This window comes from Lampetra fluviatilis, chromosome 11 (assembly GCF_964198595.1).
Source record: "Lampetra fluviatilis chromosome 11, kcLamFluv1.1, whole genome shotgun sequence".
Classification (NCBI taxonomy): Eukaryota; Metazoa; Chordata; class Hyperoartia; order Petromyzontiformes; family Petromyzontidae; genus Lampetra; species Lampetra fluviatilis.
The window spans coordinates 7568849-7591666 of NC_136285.1; the positions used below are offsets into that span (position 1 = coordinate 7568849).

The window sequence follows — 22818 nt, forward strand, 5'->3', positions numbered from 1 at the left end:
TCTCTAACGACAGGAATCAAAACGTTTGAATATCGACCAAAGCAATACACTAACCCGATGTTTCTCTGACGTATTAAACAAACCAGTTGACATGTGTGTAATTCAATGGATGTTTTTTCACTGTTTAAATAAACGCTTTAGATGCACATATCCCACATTTAAATGCTATAACCCTCTTTGTTAAGTAGTGAAAGTAACAAATGGTGATGGAAAGCCTGCTTAATTGCATTTTGAAGGCTGTTATTGTATTATTTGCTGGAGCTTTATGCAATGCATTAGAATTTGACCGTTAGAGGGCAGTATTTAGCTATTTTGTTGTGTTACTTTCAGTAGTTTTAATTTTATGTAACTATTTTTAAAATTTATTGTGGGTTTTTTGCTTTATTTTCTTTTCATTATTTTCATTGTATTATTTTTTTTCTATCTACGTGACTTTACCGTAAGAACCAAGTATATACAGTTTTGTTCTTGCGTAATGAAAGATATTCAGGAGCTAAATTCCAATGTTGAGAGGTCTGCTCGCCACGAGAGGGCTTCGCGAGCGTTCTTGCAGTTCAGCGATTGCTCCACTAACACTTGTTTACCAATATGCTGTGAAGGACCATAGCCCGAAACGTCGCATATTCTATATTCTTAAGGCAGTGTTATTGACAAATGTTTTTGTTATTTGTGCATCACTGCCAGCACACTAAGACACAATGTATACAATTAAAGGGCAGTTTGTTTTTTTGGTAAATTTAACCTCTGACTGTGCTAAATATGCTCACGATTTTGTAGTGCCTTCAAATGTGATTGCATTTAGATGCTAAGCCAAGCGAAATTTGAATGGCCATGCATTTCCATTGAGCATCGTAATTGTTTTTACATCTTGTTTACCAATGAACTGGTAATGGATTCGTCCAATGTGATTCAAATACCATCTCACTGATACATCATTGGGCTCTTAAGACTACAGTTATACTGCCAGTTTAAATTATACATAAAAAATATCGAACATTTTACACGATTTGTTTGTCAAATGTCTATTACAAACAGCCTTGTCTCAACTGGCACTTTATTGAGTTTTCACGTTTCAATAGTTCAAGCTATGCACATGACCAAAATGCAAACACACACCTGTGCTCATGAGTCATGATTTTTAAGCGTCAACAAAGCCGTAAAGCAACACGCGAGCCAAACAACTCAAGCCGCACAAACAACAAACACGTCGTGCACTGGGCCAAGTCAAAAAGGCACGAGCCGGCCACGTGGCCACGTGGAGCCGGGAGGCCGTCGAACAGCCCCCGTGCAGTTGCCGTGACGTCACGCGGTGGGCGGGGCCTCCCGCTTCTCCCAATGCGTGACGTCACCCGAGCACACGCCCGGCACGCGGACCGTACCACATCGAGCAGGCGAGAGGGGGGCGGGGGGTGTTGTTGCGATAACGGCGCGTACCACTTTAAATATATCTCTTAAAAATTATTTTTAAAAAATTGCTAATTGGCCCGAACAAATTAGTTAACGCCGTTTATAAACGTTCGATTTTTTTTAAACTTTATTTTTGCCTTTGTTTGCTTTAATCCGGTTTGCGTTTGACCGCAGTTTAACGTGTGGACGGGGTTGGGGGGTCCGGTGAACACGTGCGCGCCACGTGCACGTGCGTTACGGTGCCAAGAGCAGGAGTTGCGCCGCACGTGCACCGACGGTTGCCCGCTCGACCAGCCCTAGCAGCCCACCCCGTCTCCTCCACGTGGGTGCCGGGCGTCCGCACATCCTAAAGGGGGCCCTTGGGACATGCCCCTTCCACTCCCCCATCCGGTCGCTTTCTCGCTCGCTCGCTCGCCCTATAAATTGTCCACCGGCACAAGAGGCGACAGCAGTGGTTAAGCCAGACTCGAGCGGTAACTGAGCGAGAGACAACGGCAGCAACAACAGCAGCGTCTTAAATACGCGAGCACGCATTTTTCTTATTCGCGGGGGTGTATGGCCACGTAGGCCTCTCTCTCTCTTTTTTTTTTGGTGCGCTCTTCACAACGAGTCGTCGAGGCTGTAAGGAAGGACATATCAGATTGTTTTAGTGGAAGGGTTAGAGAGAGAAAGAGAGCTTCTTATTCCTACCTTGACAATGCCGCGCGAGTTGACGCAGACGAGGCTACAGAAGATTTGGGTGCCATGTGGCAGCGACGCGCCGGCCAAGGAACCAATACGCCGGGGCAAGAGCGGTGAGTGCGTGCACACATTACCGCACGTGTCATTAGGCGATCCCCCCCCCCACAGTCTGTTAAAAGGCTATAAGGTGGGGCGATCTTTGTATCATCCACCATCTGTTCACGTGCCCATCACGAGCCACTTCTTCCATGCGCCACGTGTCCATTAATAGGCCATCGTTAACGTGCGTGATATTTCAGTCGGTGTCCCGTACGTTCATAAATTCATAATTCAATCTGTCCGTGTGTTTATTCCGATCATTTACACCATGCGGTCGTGTTCATAAGTCGTGTGTCATAAGCATTGTCGACGCGTATCGTAGCCCAATTTACTGTGTGACATCTTCATAATGCGTAATGTATCCCTCGTATTCGTGTACTCGTAATGATCCATAATCTAATCCGGATCAAGTGTTCGTTCCAAAGTTATGTATCCGTCTTAACCCCACGTGTTGTACATTCATTATCCAATTAACAATGTGCTGAATGCACAAAGTAGAGCCTTGTCCTCTTGATCACCCCTCCCGTGTGCCCACCACGATCCAGTCAACGGTGCTTCTTGTGGATTAATCAATAAGTGACGTTGTCAATCATGATCGTCATCATTGTTATGCACGTGTCATGTGATCCAGTCCTTCTTGTCCTACCGATTGATCATGCACAAGGCCTAGAGTATATCGGTTCCTGAATTATTGTTACTGTATCCATCGTGATACAATTAAGCATGTTATCGTTATCCATGCGCCCAGGTATTAATCGTCCCAGACCATCATCGGCCAAAGGATAACGTACGGTACTTTAGTCACGGTATAAGTGGTATATTTGGCTAGAAAAAGATTCCTTTCATACACGCTACACACTCTACCCACCATCAATCAATGAATTATAAAATAAATATAATGGCCATCTGTACTTGAGCGATTTCAAGACCTGCATTTTAACATGTATGTTCCACATCAATGGGCTACCATCTGCTTTAACAATGCCCATTATTTCATCATTCACAGTTTTCCCTGCAGGGTCTACATTGATCCAAACACACTTTCGGGAAAATGGCATCGTGGCAATTGGCTTTTAGTCACAGTATTGAGCATACTTTGCCTAATGTGGCTGTATATCATCATCCTTGTCACAAATGGCAGCATCTTTAGCCATTAATCCACTGCCAGATAAAAGTCATCCCATGCTCCACCACCAGCCAAGCCACCTCTTCCCCGCAGTGCTGCTGAAATCTAATTAAGCCCACGTCACTTAATACCGTAAGCAATACCGCAGTGTGTATCCATGTGCAATCTCGTGTATGTATATATACACAGTACACTTGTACCAGGTTTATTTTAACAGTTCATTGAGGAAAGTCTTTTGAAAACTAGGTATGAGAAATTATCACTGCCCATGCCTTCTGCACCCACCTATGACATATGCCATTAATTACCCACCCAGCCCCTTGCCTCTTGTTTCAGAACTTTTAATCAGCATCTGTCCCTTCCATCAGCTCATTAGCGATATAGCTGATGAATTTCCACCATGGTTCTCTTTAGCCAGCACATTAGCACCGCTTTACAGGTCTGCAAGCGACACTACAGGCAACACAGCCCTGCTGCTTTGGATAGAACGGGATGTACAGTAATGCTCTCTTGATGTGCCCTTCAATGAGCCTTGACGCAGGGTGAAGCCGTTCATGTGTCTGCAGTGGGCTGAGCGAATGTTTTCATTCTCACCACGACGCAGAAATTACGGGAAGAAGCGGCGGCGTGCAGATGTAAGCGCGCACTGCGTTACGAACCTGGCAACCTAAGTTAGATTCCTAGCCATGGCTAGCATCAGTGGTGAGTGACACCTGAACCGTTCCTGGGTGCCTGCTTCCATCAAACCGCACTGACCAGCGCAGCTTGGATGAAGTATTGTCACAAAACGCCCAATAAATGACAGAGCATTGGGATGTCTTCGTCTAGCAGTGGATTGCCAAAGAGCTGTGCATTTATGCATGTGTGTTGAACTTATTTTGCGGCGTATGTAGCCAACCGTGCTAACTACATAAATGTGAGAAGCGCAATGATTGCAGGACCTCCACAAGTTTGGGCACAGAGTGTTCAAAAGCTGGGTTCACACCACCCCTGCCGTACCTAAATGTTTCAGTACAGTTTTAAAATACTTGACTGCCATCCTCAATGTATTTTTAGTCTGTGCTTGCGAATCACTGCCAACGGGAGCCCTTAAATTTTATTTTAATTTGGACGTGACGTTATTTGATCTCTGCGCAGGTGCCGTTCATCGCCCTTAGTCAGCAAATTAAATTGGCTCAGAATGGCACCAGCAGTTCCAAACACATTCGGCACTGGTCTTAACACGCGATGCAACAGTTTCTGGTTTGATCTCCCGTCATGGCAGCCAAAACAAATGATCAAGTTTATAAAATCCAGCTGGCAATGCTTTAGATAAACATAAGCCATGCACACCATCCTTCATAGGGGTTCGTGGTCATCTGCTGACGTCTGTGGACATAAGAGATCCCATGACACAGGCTGGAAAGAACCATTGTGCAGATGCCTAAGCCAGTTTTGTCTGGGAAATCACACTGAGATTAAATTGGTATTGCTCCCCCACCAGAGTGCGTGGTGCAGCGGTTGATGCGCTGTGCCAGAGGTCGCAACCGGGTACCCGATACCCGGCTACCCGTACCCAGCCGGGTACGGGTAGCCGGGTACCGGGTACGGGTAGCCGTTTGCGACCCTGGTGCGGCCGGGTACGGGTAGGCCGTGAGTCACTGGTGAGTAACCGTTTGTCACTCATTTCGGGTAGGGTATGGGTACGGGTAGGGAACGGGAACCCGTACCCGGCCGGGTACGGGTACCCATTTGCGACCCTGGTGCGGCCGGGTACGGGTAAGGAATCAAAACCCGTTTGCGACCTCTGGCCATGAGTGAGATTCCCAGTCGTGGCCAACATCAGTGGCGAGTGATATCGGAATCTTTCTTGTGCTCTTCCTTGAAGCTGCACTGACTAGTTTGGTGAAGTAACGCTTAAGCATTCCCCGTGACTGACACGGCATGGGGGAGGCCTTCATCTAGCAGTGCATTGACAAAGGGCTGAGCATTGTAAAATATATCTATTACCCTACTATTATGGTATTTGTGCTAGTCCGCAGTGAAACTGTTTAAAAAATATGTAACACACCTATGTACTCTCACCTGGCTATAAATGAGGTTCATCATGCTAACATGCTACTTTTGTTCGGGGACGACCAGGGGCGCGTGTTTCTGCTCGGAGCGTTGGTTTTAGGTCTTTATTTGGTGCTGCTGAGGTCTCGAGGTGTACGGTGTCCTGAAGTAGCACGCAAGAGCATCCGTCGAGACGTTCAGAGTAAAGACAACAACACAAACGCGTATCGTGGCTGTGTGACTCGACACCACGCTGAACACTCGGTTTCTGGAGATCGCTTTCTGTGCCCTACTCTTCAATGTCATCATGCAGTCTCTCCATATGAAGTCTCAAGTCCATTGGGTTTACAGTACAGTATTTATAGAGCTGAGCCACAATGCAGAAGAATACGTGTGGCACCAATGTACTGTATAGGAATGGTAGCACCGTCCACAAATATATTCTTCGTGTGTGATCATGATTTTGTTTACTGGGGATGTTAACCGGGGATGGATTCACAGATTGATTATCTCTTTGCCATTATGATGCACGAATAATGTGTGGTATCATAACACGTATGAGTTCATAATGTCAACAAATACCAATTATATGTTCACAGCAAGTCCTCACCGAGTCGTACGATTTTATTATTTATTGTGAGTGTCCAGCATTGGGATGTTTGGCAAATTCCATTGCTAGTGTTTGGCATGTGGTAGAAAACCCAGGGCAAATGGAGAAGGCCCGTGTGTGCAAAGACATAACACTCAAACCTGTGCACATGGACAAACCTCAGCAATTCACCTACAATGCAGGGTATGCATTGGTGGTCACCCATCCAAGCACTAACCACGAACCAGGGCCCAGCCTTCCTTAGCTTCTGTGTTTGAGCGTAGTCGGGCTGAAGGTAGATTCGATCGTAGGCACAAGGTGATGTGTCCATAAAAGCGCACACATCTATTTTAATAGGTGGGCTAGTAACATTCCGATGTTACTGATTAGAGCAGGTTTGCCAGATATCACTTGCCTAATTGGTAACCCGGTCACAGTGTGTTTCGGTCACTTTCCTTGGCATTGATTTAATGCCTCGTGAACCGTTTAAAATGTTTTGTATTGTACACCGTGTACCACGTAACGGCGTTCCTTCCTCACCACCCTTCACCTGGGAGGGACTCTCTTGTTACAAAGTTTCCCCGCCGGTAATTCGGCACCAATTCTTGCCTATAAATCCTTTATATGCGTGGCATCGGTTTTATTTTGTTATTCATTTCTGTTTTTCTTGAGTAAGAGTTTCATTTTTATCACATTGGTATTTTAAATTAAATATGAATTTTTTTTTTCCTAAAAAGTGGAAATTTTTGGAAAAAAATTTTCACGAAAATAAATTGTCACGCACAACGAGTCTGTGTGCAAAATGTCAGCTCGATTGGATCACGGGAAGTGGGTTAAAAAACGACCGAAATATTTGCACGGTCGTAAGCGCGCAAGCAAGCAAGCGAACTTAATATAAAGGATTTAAAAATAGCGTTCAACGTCGAGTGGATCGATGAGCCAGCACTCGCTTGCTCACCGGTGGTCCGTTGTCTCTGTATCACTCTTCTATCGCTACTACCTTCTTTGCTCTTTGGTTATTTTTTATTTTATATTATACCTACGTGACGTTACCGAAAGAACCTAAGAGTATGGATTCCTGCAGTCACGAAAGCTTCAAATCAAGACTACTACCTTCTTAATACAGATTTACATGGCGCCTCATTCCAAGGGGATTGACAACCATTATAAAATGGTATGTAAGATGATAGTGGTTAAAATGAAGGGTGGAGGTTAGTCAAATCTGGTGGTGTAGTTATTGTGATAGAGAATAAGGAGGTGTTGTGGTAGGCCTGGTCGTAGCCGGGTGGCAGGGGCAAGGAGTAGTGGGAGCATGGGCTAGGGAGAAGATTTGTGTTTTAAGGGAGGAAAGGAAACGGGCTTTTGAAGAAGATGGTTACAGTTCACATCAACTTAATTTATTGATTCCTCTTCCCCCTGTTGAGGATTTGGTCTACGCAGCTCCGTTTGGCATGGTTGGCTACGAATGGTGCACGATAAGTTCTGCATACATACTACCAGGCTGAATGTTTCACCCCACACATTGTGTACATCTATCACACTCCTGGTTACAACACTTCTCTTTCTGCTTATTCCCTCACACTGCTCAACATTATAGTTTCCTTCCCATCATATAGTTTTTCCAAGTTCTTATATACAACGTTTCTTAATTAAAAAACATTAACTTTTACACCTTCAGATGTGCTTTTTTGTTGCTGGCCACTTGGCATTTGGGCCTTTGGGTCTGTGTTCAACTGAGATAATAAAACATGTAAAAAAAACTAAGATATCGGTGAACTGTAACCTTTGGCATATGTAGATTTTTAAGAGCTCAGAGTACCAGGCTTGGGCACCACAATATTAACGCATCTTTGAAATAATTGGCACAAGATGTTATCAAATGCCGATTTAGATTGCGACAGGTAAGATTCGGGGAATGTCCCAAATTGACCGAGATCGCTGCATTATCTGTACCCTGTCACCTATGCCCCAGTGCTCGTGCAACGTCACAGGGTCTTGATGAGTGACTGGAAAGGTGCGGACGTCTGCAGAGTGCCCATTCAGTGCACAGCACTTTGTTAATCCACTGCTGGATGAGGGCCTTCCCATGCCGTGTCGGTCACCATGCTGTTCAGCGCAGGTTCAGTTTCTCTTTGCATCATTGTAATACTGTAATTCGATTCAGACGCTGTCTTTCCGACAGACCTGTTCTTCACCTGAGGACGGCTGCTTTGTGTTGTGGCCGAAACGTCGTGAGAATTGTATTTTATTATGTTTTATTTTTATTATTTTATTATTTCCCTTCTACGTGACTTTATCAAAAGAACCAAGAAGATGTAATACTGTACTTCTTCTTGGGTATTGCTTGGTGAATAGTAACTCAAAGATCTCTATCCCCAGTTTGAAATCCACGTGATGGCTCCAGGTGAGACTGAATGCTGGCAGTGGTTCACAATGTGCGCTACCGTTCGGTCAAATTGCTGTACAATGCTGATTATATTTGATTTACTTTTATCAATTTGGTGACCAAGGTCACTCTTGCAATTAATATGATCCTGTTTTCTTGAGTTTTGTCGCAATGCCCAACCACAGCGGCACTACGCAGTCATCTCTGGAAAATGAGTCTTGACTCGGTAAGGCTTTCCTTGGTAAATACTGCACATTACTACGAGTAAATTACATTATCAATATGTTGATAGTTCAGCATGTGCTGTAGCAGTCTCCCAAGTGTCTTATATTTTGGACAGCCTTGTGTAACTCAGCATTAGTCAATCGGACTCTTATTAGCCCACCTAACCTCCCAACACTCGGGCCTGTTGACTCTACTGAGCTGATTCAGCCCTTTGTGTAGCCCTTCCGTTTGTTTCCAGTCTCCGCTTACAACGTGCACTTCAGATTGATTGTGTTTTGAGCTTGGCCAGCGGGTACAGAAGATGATCAAATTGAGTGACTTGAACTCGATTGACACATGCTCCACTGACGTGTGCAGCAATTGATTTGTGTGATCGATTAGGGAGTAACTGGGTCAAGTTATATGCACTTAGTACTTGGCAATTCAGAGCTTCACAAACTGTTGGGGCAATTGCTGTTAGTGAGCACCTACGAAGGCCGACACGACACACAAAGGCGTGGTGTGGCCAGGAACACGTCCGGCCTCCTTTGTCTCCCCAGTGCTGTTTACACACTGTGCCATGTTCCTAGTTTATGGTTGAATTGACCTTGGGGGGGAGGCCCGGGCCGGTCAGATAATCGGTACTGATTTTATCCATTGTCACAAATTCAACTTTGTACATCAGGTTCATAGTGCAGTGTGCTAACCACTATGCTGCCACTTCTTCTTCGTGTGTGTCCTTTGTTACCATGGGACACACACACACACCACACATTCTGTCTGAATTTAAACAATCCTCTGTAGCACGGGACATGTTCAGTAACCAGTTTAACATGTAGGCGTCTCTAGCTGTCGCCTGATGAGGCTGGTTGTAATTACCAGCGAAACCTCGTACTCGAATTGTAAATGTTGTGCGTTTACTCTCCAACACACCGGTGTGCTGTACTAGTGTAGTGACATCGTTGGATGTCACTGTGTGAAGCCGGCCTGGGAGAGGCACGGCGCGTGATGTATCGACATCGCAGACACCACTGAAGGTGGATGCAGCACCGGCCCTAGCGGGGCTCGGTGAGCACTGACTGACATTGACGGATGGCACCACGCTCTGCGTGCAGTGCCAGCCCTTACAGGATAGAGGGCGAGAGTGCCGAGCACGGTACGGGGTTACAAGGGGGCCATGGAACTATGGTTGAATCCGGAGGACACGTGACCGGAGGTATCTACCCGGGGACCCCCCAAAGGGGGGCTGGGGTGATCACGTGTCCAGGTGGAGATCCTTCTCGAGGTTTTGGAGAAGGTGGGCGTGGTTAGGGGCGGAGCGAGCCCCGCCACACGGGTGATAAGCCGGAGCCCTCGGCGGCACCGGCTGCTGCTGTCGGCCTGAAGAATCGATGTTCCACGTCCAATGTCCAAGAAGAATCCTCAACACGTGGACCTGGACCCAAGCTGGGGTCCCGTCCATTGTAGCTACTCCGAGTGTAATTAGTGTAGTTAGCCTGGTGGACCACCACCATGGGTTGTTATCTGGTGAAGGGGCAGTTACCCCTTCGTGTTCGTGTGTGTTGGTACTAATAAATGTGTTGCCTCCAAGAGTCCGTTTGAACCCACTCCACTAGTAACGAATTGGCATTTTTTGTTTACGTGATAAACTTTACTAATTGGCTGTGTCTGGTGGTGGCTGGTGTAATGACATTTATATTTACGCGATCTAACCCAAAAGCACCTGTTATGGATGTTGAGTAACCATTAGGGTCATCGGACAACGTTATTTGTATTCGGAAAGGGGGTGAATTGGTTCTCTCGGCAACACAGTTCGCTCGTCCGGTGGGTCACGAGGAACAGAGTTGTGAGATGCTCAACTGTGGAGGACAATATGCACTGCTCTCTAGAGACCGCTTTCTGTTCCGTTAGACGTTGCGTCGCTCGCACTTGACTTTGCCGTTCAGCTGCGTCTGGCCCCAGCAGAAGACGGTCGGACAGATCCAGATTCCACAAGCCCCTCTCGGGTTTCCTGTTTTTACTCACTGGAGGGTTCGTCGCATGGCCAGTGGGCGTTTATAGAACAGCCCTTCGGTAAAGCAGCCTGCTATGTGCCTGTGATCGGGTTGCAGTGTCCCCTTAGGTAATGAAGGGAACATCCGTCTTGCTGGGTGGCATTACCGGTTACAGCCTGTGGCTGGCATTCCCAAGGTCGCAAGTTCAAATTCTGTCCGGGGGTCAACTCCATCTTCTCGCCAGAGCTGATAAAATGAGTACGGTGTCAATGACAAGCGTTGTAGGCAATGGCCGAGTGGCCCTTATTAAGGCACAGCAGAGAGAGATAGATACCTGCGCTGTGAAGAAGGACCACTGCTCAAAACGTTGCCTATTCGTTCTGTTTAATGCAGTGTGATTGACGAATTCGTTTGTTATTGTCATCTGTGCTTGTGCATCACTGCCAAACAGTATCGCCAAGTAATTTGTTTTAAGTAACAAAATAGATAAGCAGACGTCTCTTTCCTTTATACATTGCTCACTGCATCTGATTTCCAGATAATATGAATGTGTTATACTGTTCATTAACTGCAGTGTATTGGACGGATTTCACATCTCAGTGAACATGTGAATGTGTTTTTATTATTCAAACAGCAGCATTTCTTTATAGCTGAGGCCAGACACTCTGCCAGGATTAATGAATTGTCCTGCTGTGGTTGAATGTCAGAAATTCTTAATGAATGTGCCAGTAAAGCCTTTTGTCATTCCGCTGCTGAATGAGGACCTCCCCATGCCGTGGGGGTTGTGGGTTATTTTGACCGTAGTTCACTATGCTGGTCAGTGAGGTTGGGTGGACGCCGGGGACAGACACGTGGGAGCATAGAGGTACAGTACAACAATTTGTATTGCTACACTGCCCTGTGCTACCCACAACAGTGGACACATCACCGCAATGCTTAATAGGTGTTAGGCACTAGCCAGGCTCAACGCTGATTAGTTTACGAGATATGCTAAAATCGGATGCATTCTGCGCGATTTGGTGACGCGCTTTATTTAATAAAATGGGTTAAATCGCTTTGGAAAGTTCATTTTTTTAAAGAAAACTAAGCGACCACATTGATTCCTTTGCGCACTCGTTTTTTGGATAGACTGGTGGTTAAGCAGGCACAGTGTTGCATTGTCGTCTTTATTTTTCCAACTGCTGAGCAGTGAGTAGTCATTCGTTGTCCTATTGGTCGGTGATGAGTGCCAGTACAGGAGATCAGTGGCATCGTCTGGTTGGCATGGACGTTGGTACAAGGAATAAAAAGAGGGTTGGGGTGGGCTGTATCCAATTCCCCCCCTACCTCCCCTCCCCTGCTCTTCGTAGTCTGGTGTCTCGACCCCGCTGAACCCGTGAGGCCTGGTGCAATTGCACCACCTGTGTACCTGATGGTTACGTGGCTGGCATGAGTGTAGATGTTATGCAACTTGAGCGTGAATGTGCCAGCTCTTCAGTAATTGGAATGGCATAATGAGCGTGAAGTTCAATCTGGTGCCATAAATGATAATGCATGCATGTTGTTTGCGTTCCATTTTATTTTTACACGCTTTTATTCAACTCGCTGTCTGTTGTCGTATCCTCAAATCTTGTAACTCAATTTTAACCCACTTCCCAATGTGGTATCGACTGCAAACTTGGTATACTTATGTCATACTGATGACAACACTATATTCTATCATAAAAAAAATAAAAGAAAAATATTTGTAAACGATATTTTTTATATGTTATGTTTCGGCTTGGGTCTGATTGTCCACGCTCAACTCACGTTGGCTGTAATTGGCCACGGTCCCTTACGTTATGGCAAGCTTCGGGGCCACTTCTTGGAGTCGTGGAGTTCTTCCATCACTAGTAGGGTACATTTAATTAAAGCGTGTTTATAAAAAAGTTTTTAAATATTACTTATTTCCAATTGTATTTGTGTGCCAGAGTATACAGAACTGTGTACACCAGGTTTGAGTAGATTAGGCAAACACTGCTTATTATTACGCGTGATTAAAACGGCATGAAGCTAATTAGTTATCCGACGTTAGCCCAATGTCTCAATGACGTCACAGCGTCTCGCTATGCGCCCAAAAGAAATTTGGCCGAGATCGCAACTGAATGGAATGTCCGATAGACCTGTTGGAACGAGTTTTTTTTTGTAGCCGACCGACCGAGTAAGTCGAGCAAGATTAGAGACACGATGATAAGACATCTTGACTTTCATTCAAGCGTAGTTGAAGATATTGTCTTCAAAAGTCTGACCTTGCTAATCATCACAGTTGTTTTATGTAATCTAGACAAGCGTTTCTTGCTTAAGTCATCTGTGTGACAGTGCAGGCTACTTGTGTGTATGTCCTCTACACTGATTATGACACAAAGACCAACTTAACAAGTGTGTGTTAACATTAGCCACTGGTTTCCCCACGCTATTGATAATGGTTGAGATGAGACTCAGCTACTTGGGAAATTGTATTTTGCATGATCCTGGTTTGCACAATTTGTCCAATGATTGAAAGAGGGAAAATTAAAGTCCTTGAGGGGTATGGTGGTAGCCCCAGTGCGGTTATAAATTGTTGCTGCTCACAGCGCTAGTGTGTATTTTGTAGTGTGCAGTCCCCTCTTCATCCTCCACCGGGCTGAATATCATTGTCTGTTAATGTCCTGCACATGTATTTATGCCCTGTTATCATTTATTCATGTCCTAAAAAAAGACTGATAAATCAAATATACGGAAGGTACCTTTTTTAAGATAACCAGTGCTGACTTCATCGGAACACAATAATGTAATATTGTAGATCATCATCTCCCCACTGGTGGCCACGCGGTGAACGTAAAAAGTGAACTGGTTTTGTCAACCGAGTATGCCGACTCTCAACAAAAGCCTACTTTATGGACAGTGAGATTTTGTGGGTTATAAGGTTTTTATTTCAAGGACGCCCCTCAATTTTGCCAACCCGCACAGGCCAGCATGGTGAGGTGTGGTCCAAAAAAGACACCACAATCATAATATGTATTTATATACTGCAGGAATCGGTGAGCTTTGAAGCTGTTTTTCACAGATGTCCAGGAGGAGCGGGTCAGAATGTTACAACAACAAACGCTGAACAAAAATATGATAGGAGTGCAAATTATAGAAAAGGTAAACAAATCACTAAAAATATACAATTAAAACTGACAATTTTTTTAAATGAAACATTGTATAGGGAGGCCTCCCAAACGACTGTAGATATGTGTAGGGCTGTTACAGAGAGCCCGTTATGCATGGCAGCCTATGGTAAACAAACACAGTAGGCGGGGCTACATGTGTGCACAAGCAGGTGCCCTCTGCGACGTCCGCGCCAGACACCCTGGGGGGTCGATTCGGTCGTTATGATCCCCCGGGGCCCCACCCCTCAGGGAGGGGTTGGGTATAAAAGGGGATTGTATCAAAGGGCTCGGGAGTGATGTTTAGCTAAAGAAGAGGAGGCGGAAGACGTCTGAGATAGAGCCCTGGACTCCCCCTGGTACGCCGTCCTTATCAGGACCGCGCAGGCTCGAGCCAGTGGCGTGGTACCAGAGCCAGAGCCAGTGCTGGTCTGGACTCTGGGTACCGGGCCCGACTGACCAGTGTCGGGCCAAGATAGCCTCCCCTAGCCCATTAGTGGAGGACTCAGAGGCAGGCTAGGGTTAGCTAGAGAGGTGTGTCCTCAGATAGACGGGTGAGGGGGCCGATACCCCCTCAAATGTGTATGTCACAACGTTGGTGTTAAATAAACAAGTGTGCCTCCAACTCCGGTGTGAACGAGTCGTGAGCGTTACTACATCTGGCGTCAGAAGTGAAACAAAGTACGAACATGGATACACGCCGGACGACTCGAGTCGGGGTACCAGAGGCAGAAGACACCACTGCAGTCGGAGGGCCCGAGACGGCTGAAGATGCCATCGACCAGCCGGGGCTGGGCGCATCCACGCCACAGCAGCTGGAGGAAGGGGAGCCGTCGATGGAGGGGCTGAGGGAGGCGCACGCGAAGCTGACCGAGCTGCTGTACGCCGCAGCCGCCATGCTCGACACCATCACGCAGCTGGGGGCTGCGGGACCGCCACGGGGCAACGGCAGCCGACGATCACAGCGCCTTCCCGCCATTTCCACGGAGCAACATTTTAAAACTCCCGCCATCGCTGCAGCTGCTGTTAAGGGCGTGGCCGCTCTAAGCATCGCGTCCAACGGCGGGAGTACAGTACCTGCCGCGTCACCACCAACGGGCGGAACGTCACCACGGGTGCGACCGGCGATGCCATCGCTGGTTCGTGCCGACGCTGAGTTGAGTGAGGCGGACGAGGGAGTGCGTTCTTCCTCTGCAGCCGCTGCCTTACATCAGCGGTTACCTCCACTCAAGGAATTTGTGGGCGAGGATGGCGACTGGGGCGGCTTCCAGCGGCGCTTCCTCGCTCACCAGGAGATGGCACAGTGGACAGACGCCGAGGCTCTCCGCGCGCTGCCAGCACTTCTCGACAGCGACGCCCTCGCCACTCTAACATCGGCTTCGAAGGAGAGGCGCTCCACGCTGCGGAAGGCGATGCAGGTGCTGTCGGCGGTATATGGTCCACCATCGGACTGTCGCCAACTCTTTTACGATCGCCAGCGGGGGACGAAGGAGTCGCCCCTGGCGTACCGCACAAGCCTCCTGGCACTGGCGAAGGAGGCCTTTCCACGAATGGATGACGAGGGTGTCGACGCCATGGTGACAGAGAAGATACTTTTGCTGGCGGACGACTTAGACATCGTCATTGTCGCACAGGACGATGCAGAGATGTGCTCCCTCCAAGCGGCCCGTCTTCTCCACGCAAACCTGTCCTCTCAACGACGGAAGGCCAGCAAGGCGGCGAGCGGGCGTGCCGTCGCTGCAGCCACCCTCCCGGCGGAAGAGGTTTGCGCCATCGACCATCAACGGCAGCATGGAGCGGGAGTACGGGAGGACCGGGCCGGTTCAAGCCGTCTACAACATCCATCGTCGTCACCAGCGCTTCCACGCTGTTACAACTGCGGCATCCGGGGCCACGTCGCCTCGGGGTGCCGCTCTCCTGGGCAGCGCAGGACGACACCTCAACGGGACGCCGGCCCTCGTCACAAGCTCCACCATCATAATCCGGCGAGTCGCGGCACCCCTCACGTTTGGCCCACGCACACGCCCGTCGCACACTTAAACACCGCAGCGAAGGGGGGGCCAATATCGCGTACCATGGCACCAACACGCACCGCTCTGGGTACTCAGATTGAACCCAGCCAGTGGTCCGTGTTGGCCCATCGGGTTGTAGCCGCGTCGTCAGGGTCGTCGGCCGTTGTGGGTCACATCGATGGGGTCGAGGTGCGCATCCTGGTCGATACAGGAGCATCGGCGACCATTATTTCGGAGTTGATTTATAACATTCTCCCTGCCCAAAGCCGTCCTTTGATGCCTGTTAACGTGCCATTCTTTGCTGCTAACGGGGGTTCACTTGGCATCATCGGACAAATTCGAGCCCAAATTTGTGTCGGGGATATTAAATTATCTGGGCCGATTTTTGTTTCCTCCTCGCTGGCGGTTCCGTGCCTGCTGGGGACGGATTTCCTGGCCAAAATGCCGATTAGGATATTAATCGACCAGGGATGCATTGAGCTCCCATCGGGCCGACGCATGGCGTTTTTGCCATCCCCCGCTACGAGCCGGACGGCGTTCGCGACGGTGCCGGCGTTCGTAGATAGAACGGTGCGCGTTCCTCCGGGGGCGCAAATGTTAATTCCTTTGAGACTTCGGCGGCCCTTCGCTAAGGGCATTGGGGCTCAAGGGGTTTTGCTGGGACCGTCTAGGGCCGGGGTCAGTGGACCTAATTTACTCCCGGCCCAGACCATAGTGAGAGGGGATGGAGAACCCTTCATCGCGGTCCTCAATGTGGGCTCGCAGACGGTGGTGGTCCCACAGGGGACCGTGCTTGCTCACGCAACGCCGGTGCCCTGTGAGGAACCCGTCGCGAGTCATGTCGGCGCTGCCCCTGCACCGCGACCACATTCAGACAGCGATGAAGGGTGGCTCGAGGCGCTTTGCGCGGGATCGACGGACCTGTCAAATTTAGAGCGCCAACGTCTTAAGACACTACTGAGGGAATTTTCCGACGTTTTCAGTCGGGATAAATACGATTTGGGCTGCACTCATCTGCTGCGTCACCATATTGATACGGGTGACAGCGCGCCAATACGCCTAAATCCTTTTCGGTTGAGTCCCGCCGAAAAGGACCATGTCAAATCGGCTGTTGATGACATGCTAGCCGCCGACATAATTTCTCCCTCCAACAGCCCTTGGGGAGCGCCGATCGTCCTGGTTAAGAAGCAGGACGGTTCGTTGCGGTTTTGCGTTGACTTTCGGCGCCTTAATAAAATTACGGTTGCCGACGCATACCCGCTCCCACGGATGGACGAATCGCTTGACGCCTTGGCGGGAGCGCGATTCTTCTCCACATTGGACTTACTTTCGGGATTCTGGCAGCTTCCTCTGGACGATGATTCAAAGCCTAAAACTGCTTTCCGTACTCCGCACGGCCTGTTTCAATTCAACCGGTTGCCGATGGGCTTACACTCAGCGCCGGCAACTTTCCAGCGGTTGATGGAATTGGTTTTGGCTGGATTGCAATGGGAGTCGTGCCTGATTTATTTGGATGACGTCATTGTCTTTGGCAAAACTTTTGAGGAACATCTCCAGAGGTTGCGGGCGGTTTTCCTAAAGATGCGGGCTGCTAATTTGAAATTTAAGCCCCAAAAATGCCATTTGTTACGCGAGTCGGTGCGTTATTTGGGGCACATCGTGGGGCGCTCAGGTATTTCTACCGATCCCGCCAAAACGCAGTGTGTAAGCTCCTGGCCGACTCCCACCTCAGTGGGAGAGGTTAGGAGTTTTATTGGGTTTGCGTCGTATTATAGACGCTTCGTCGCTAATTTTGCGACTATCGCCAAACCCCTACATGCTTTAACATCTAAAGGGGTTCGGTTTTGCTGGGGTCAGGAGGAGGAGGCTGCTTTTTGCTCCCTTCGGGATGCTTTGGTAAACGCTCCTCCCCTGATTTACCCTGATTTTTCAAAACCGTTCTTGCTCGACACCGATGCGAGCAACACGGGTATTGGGGGCGTGCTCTCCCAGGTGGTTGACGGCGTGGAACATGTGGTTGCGTACGGCAGTCGGGTGTTGTCTCCAGCGGAGCAACGGTATTGTGTCACCCGTAGGGAACTGTTGGCAATTGTCCATTTCGTCCAACAGTATCGCCCATATCTGTACGGTCGGCATTTCACCGTCCGCACAGATCATGCGGCACTGCAGTACGCCCTGAGGGTTCAACAGCCATCGGGACAATTGTCCCGATGGTTGGAGGTCCTCCAGGATTACGATTTCCAAACCACATACCGTAAGGGCGTTCGCCACACCAACGCGGACGCTCTGTCACGCTTGCCAACCACCTCCGAGTGTGCATGCCTCCTGGGGTCTGGACGTTGCAGGCCTCCAGGGGACACATCGGTACCTGTCTTGGCGGCCGCCAACGACGACGATGCAATGGTTCCTAATTCGATCGAACAACAGGGCAAAGATTCCCTGTTGGGGTTGCCCGTCATTGAATGGGGGCGCCTCCAGATGGAGGATGTCTCCCTCCTCGGGTGGCGACGTCGCGTTGGCGGTGCGGCGGGGGGAAAAAGAGGTGGTTCCGACGCATGGGAAATGTGCCAAGGTCTGCTAATGCATTGGGACGGGAAGTCACGTCGACATCGGCTGGTTGTCCCTACTGGGTTGCGGGGTAGGGTGGTATGGGCCGCTCATGAGCGCCTCCTACACCTGGGGACCCAAAAGACTCTCGCCTTGCTGCAACTTGATTTTTACTGGCCTGGCATGACGAGGGATGTGGGGGATTTGTTGGGATCGTGCCCTCAATGTGCACAACGCAAACCGCCGGCACGGGAGTCTAACCCGCCCTTGCAATCGATCAAAGTGTCCAGGATAAACGAGCTGGTCGCTCTGGACATTTTGGGACCATTCCCCGCCACCCCCAGAGGGAATAGATATTTGTTGACGGGTGTCGAGTATTTTACACGCTGGCCTATGGCCTGGCCTTTGGCCAACCAGTCGGCAGCAGCCATCGTGGAGGCCTTTGTTCAGGGTTATGTCCTGGACAAAGGTGCTCCGGAGAGGCTGCTGACCGACCAGGGCAGAAATTTTTCCGGTAAACTACTCAGACAAGTCTGCGATCTCCTGGGCACAAAGAAAATTCGGACCTCCCCATATCACCCACAAACTGACGGGATGGTCGAACGTTTGCATCGCACCATCTCGTCCATGTTATCACAACAAGTTTCGGACTCGCAAACGGATTGGGACCTACAAATTCAGGGGGTCTTGGCGGCGTACCGGATGGCACCCCATGCGGCTACGGGGTTTTCTCCCTTTTACCTCATGTACGGCCGAGAACCAGACCCGCCTGTTCGTGCCCAGTTGCGGATCCCCGTGCCGCAGGGAAAAACTAATCTGGCTGACCACGTTAAATTTAATCTGGACAAATTGATCGAGGCACGGGATGCTGCAATGCAAAACTCTGACCTCCGTCAGAAGGCAAATGAGCGCCTCAGATTGAGTCGAGCGCACATGCTGCAGTGGAAGCCGGGGGACAAGGCATGGTTGCACTGCCCCCAGGTGCCACTGGCAACCTCCTCTAAACTTGTGCGGCCGTGGCGGGGCCCTGTGGAAGTGGTGGAGGTGTTACGTCCGCAGTGCGTGCGCATCAAGTGGGGGAAGCGGCGATGGTTCGTGCACCCCTCCAGATTAAAACCCTTCGCTGCGGTACACGACCCCACTTCACACGCGCGTGGCCAAACATGTGGGGGGTCGGCCGACTTGCTGGGTCCGTCTCTGTCGCTCTCACCTGATGCCTTGCCGGCTGTGCCACCTTCAGGAGCATCAGGAGTGACGGGCTCACGCCCGATCACCCCTCCTGCGGATACCGAGGGTCACGCGGAGTCAGAGGAATGCTCACCTCAAGACGGACAGTCGCCACCTGATGGTCCGCCACGCGGGGTTACCCCGTGTGAGGGGCCCGCTGCAAGGACGCGCGCTAAAATGCGCAAACTGTTGTGAGGCCGGAAAATGTGTACATAGCTGTTGTGTTTATTGGCTGTTGTGTGGATGGTGTGTTTCCCGCTCCTCGGATGTACATATGTTGGGTTCACCGTTTGCTGTGTGTGCGGGGTGGGTTCCCTGCTGGTTGTATATAAGCTGTTTTTTTTACGGAATTCGTATTTATTCGGGGGGGTGCGACGGGTTCTTTCTCATCTTGTTGTTGTGTCTTGTTCTGGTTCCTGTTATGGTTCAAAAATAGTGGGGCACACGTCAGGGGGTGAAGGCACCTTTATTGTCAAATTTTGTATGTTGGCAGCCGGGACGGCTGCATGCTATGTGGGGGGGAGTGATGTAGGGCTGTTACAGAGAGCCCGTTATGCATGGCAGCCTATGGTAAACAAACACAGTAGGCGGGGCTACATGTGTGCACAAGCAGGTGCCCTCTGCGACGTCCGCGCCAGACACCCTGGGGGGTCGATTCGGTCGTTATGATCCCCCGGGGCCCCACCCCTCAGGGAGGGGTTGGGTATAAAAGGGGATTGTATCAAAGGGCTCGGGAGTGATGTTTAGCTAAAGAAGAGGAGGCGGAAGACGTCTGAGATAGAGCCCTGGACTCCCCCTGGTACGCCGTCCTTATCAGGACCGCGCAGGCTCGAGCCAGTGGCGTGGTACCAGAGCCAGAGCCAGTGCTGGTCTGGACTCTGGGTACCGGGCCCGACTGACCAGTGTCGGGCCAAGATAGCCTCCCCTAGCCCATTAGTGGAGGACTCAGAGGCAGGCTAGGGTTAGCTAGAGAGGTGTGTCCTCAGATAGACGGGTGAGGGGGCCGATACCCCCTCAAATGTGTATGTCACAACGTTGGTGTTAAATAAACAAGTGTGCCTCCAACTCCGGTGTGAACGAGTCGTGAGCGTTACTACATATGTATTAGTATTATCGTCTTCATAAATGGATAAAGGCGAAGGATCTGCTGCTGTGAAAAATTGTGAAGCCCAAAGGTCTGCATCTTCCCAACGGAACCTGTGATGTAATCGAACGTAACAGTGGTGAATATTCTTGTCCATGGGCTCGTGTGGAAGGGGGGCTCTCGTGGAGAGGGTACTGTGGCGTCAACAGGGGTTGAAATAAAGAAACCAGAGACTGCCCTGGTGCGTTCCAAACCTGTCCAGTCCGGTCTTCATTTATCATGAGGCCAGGACATTCTGTGGGTTTCTCCGAAGGGAGCAAGGCGCTTTCTGCAGGCTGTTTACAAGCATGAGCGATCGGCAGCCTCGCACTAAACTTAAGTGAACTCCCCGGCACCCGTATGTTTTCCCTACACACTGAGATCTCCTTTATCCTTGGTAATCATCATTGTCTTCATAATTGGCAACCCTTTACATATTAGCCGTTTAAGTATTTTGGTGGCGCAGAGTTTTTGTGACTTGCTGAACAACACGCATTGAACAATGACGGTAAAAACATCTACACATAGCTTTATGCTGTCAACGTTCAATGGTCTGTTGCCAAAAACCAAACTTATATTTTTTATTAACAATTAACTTTATGTAAGCAGCAACTTGATACACAACACATTGAACACAGCCTTTATCCGTTAACCTTAAGGTGCAGCAGCCCTTAAATACTGTACACCGTTCCAGTCGTGTCGTGTGAAAGTCCCGTATAATCGGTGACATACGGTATACTTTACTTGCTTGTGAAAAATTACTTATTGGTTCCTTTTCTTTGCATGTGTTGCTGTTGTAACTTGCTGACCTGCCTATACTGGACATTTGTGAAAAAAGAGCTTCATAGCTCATCGGATTCCTCCAGCCTAAATAAAGATTCTGATGTATCGTGGTATTAAATGTTTCGTGTGAGGTCGTGTGAGAGCACTGTAACATGTAAACCAGAGATATTGTGCCTGGGTCTTTTTGAGCCCAGCCTGCATTCTTAGGGTTAAATTAATTTGTTAACCATTTTATTTGACAGTTTCCGGGACAAAAGCAAGAGCTGTTTGGAATAGACGTCGCCCCGTATTCGGGACTGTAAAAGTAAAATGGTCTCTGTGCCATTCTGTGTCAGTTGAAAAGCTGCGTTTGAATCATTGTGTTTTTGCTGTCTCTCTTTGCTTGGCACCACCATCATCATTATCAGCACCACCATCATCAATACCATCATGATCACCACTACCATCATCAGCATCACTGTCAGCATCACCAGCACCATCGTCGTCATCATCATCAATATTATCGCCCTGTATTCGAGGCTGTAAAAGTAAAATGGTCTCTCTATGCCTTTGTGTCCATTGAAAATCTGAATTTGAATCGTTGTGTTTTTTGTCTCTCTTTGCTTGGCAGCGTGCGTTCCACGCCTCACAAACTCCCCGACCGTGATAGTCATGGTTGGGCTGCCTGCCCGTGGCAAGACCTACATGTCCAAGAAGCTGTCGCGCTACCTCAACTGGGTTGGCATTCCCACCAAAGGTATGATTGAGGCCCTCTTGGCTTGAGATCTTTCGCACAGGCCGTGGGAACATTGACATTGGGCTGTGCTACACAGGGGCTTTTGTGGCTAAAACATAGTATGCAGTGTAATTAAATAAAAAGGCACACTCGGCAACATACAAAAAATACTTTTCTAAATGACAAATTGTATTATTTGGGAGCGGTAATTGATTCTAAGTTTTGTTGTGTAATTATTTAAAATGAATGCATGAATTGTATTAATTTAAAGGTTTAGCTTATGACATTTTTTGTAATTTTCATATTCTAGTGGAATATTGCGAAGCTAAGCAGGTATTTGAGCCTGGATAGTGCTTGGATGGGCGACCACCGTCAGAGGTCGCAAACGGGTTTTGATTCCTTACCCGTACCCGGCCGCACCAGGGTCGCAAACGGGTACGGGTATCGGGTACCTGATTGCGACCTCTGGGATGAAGCCATGTTGCAGGCGTGGGTGGGTTGATTCTAGGAACTTGAATTGTGAGAAGAGACAAGACGTTGGGAAATGAGTGACAAACAGTTACCAGTGACTCACGGCCTACCCGTACCCGGACCCGGCCGCACCAGGGTCGCAAACGGATACCCGTATCTGGGTATCGGGTAGGGTACGGGTATCGGGTACCCGGTTGCGACCTCTGACCACCGTGCATACAGCAGCAGTTGTAAGCTGCTGCTGGGCTACTTTGTCAACAGAGAGCAGTGC

General features: G+C 49.0%; 1 protein-coding gene across 3 annotated transcripts in view; it reads left to right on the plus strand.

The window, feature by feature from the left end:
- Positions 1-1661: 1661 nt before the first annotated feature.
- The window catches only part of LOC144934766 (6-phosphofructo-2-kinase/fructose-2,6-bisphosphatase-like), a 38837-nt gene continuing 17680 nt past the window's right edge, over positions 1662-22818 (plus strand). For all 3 annotated transcript variants that reach the window (XR_013637196.1, XM_078860891.1, XM_078860890.1), the window contains exons 1-2: positions 1662-2201; positions 21972-22097. Coding sequence is in view for 2 of the 3 variants with exons in the window: in XM_078860891.1 (XP_078717017.1) it covers positions 2105-2201; positions 21972-22097 (223 nt within the window). In the remaining variant the exon portion in view is untranslated. The remainder of the gene's footprint in view (positions 2202-21971; positions 22098-22818) is intronic.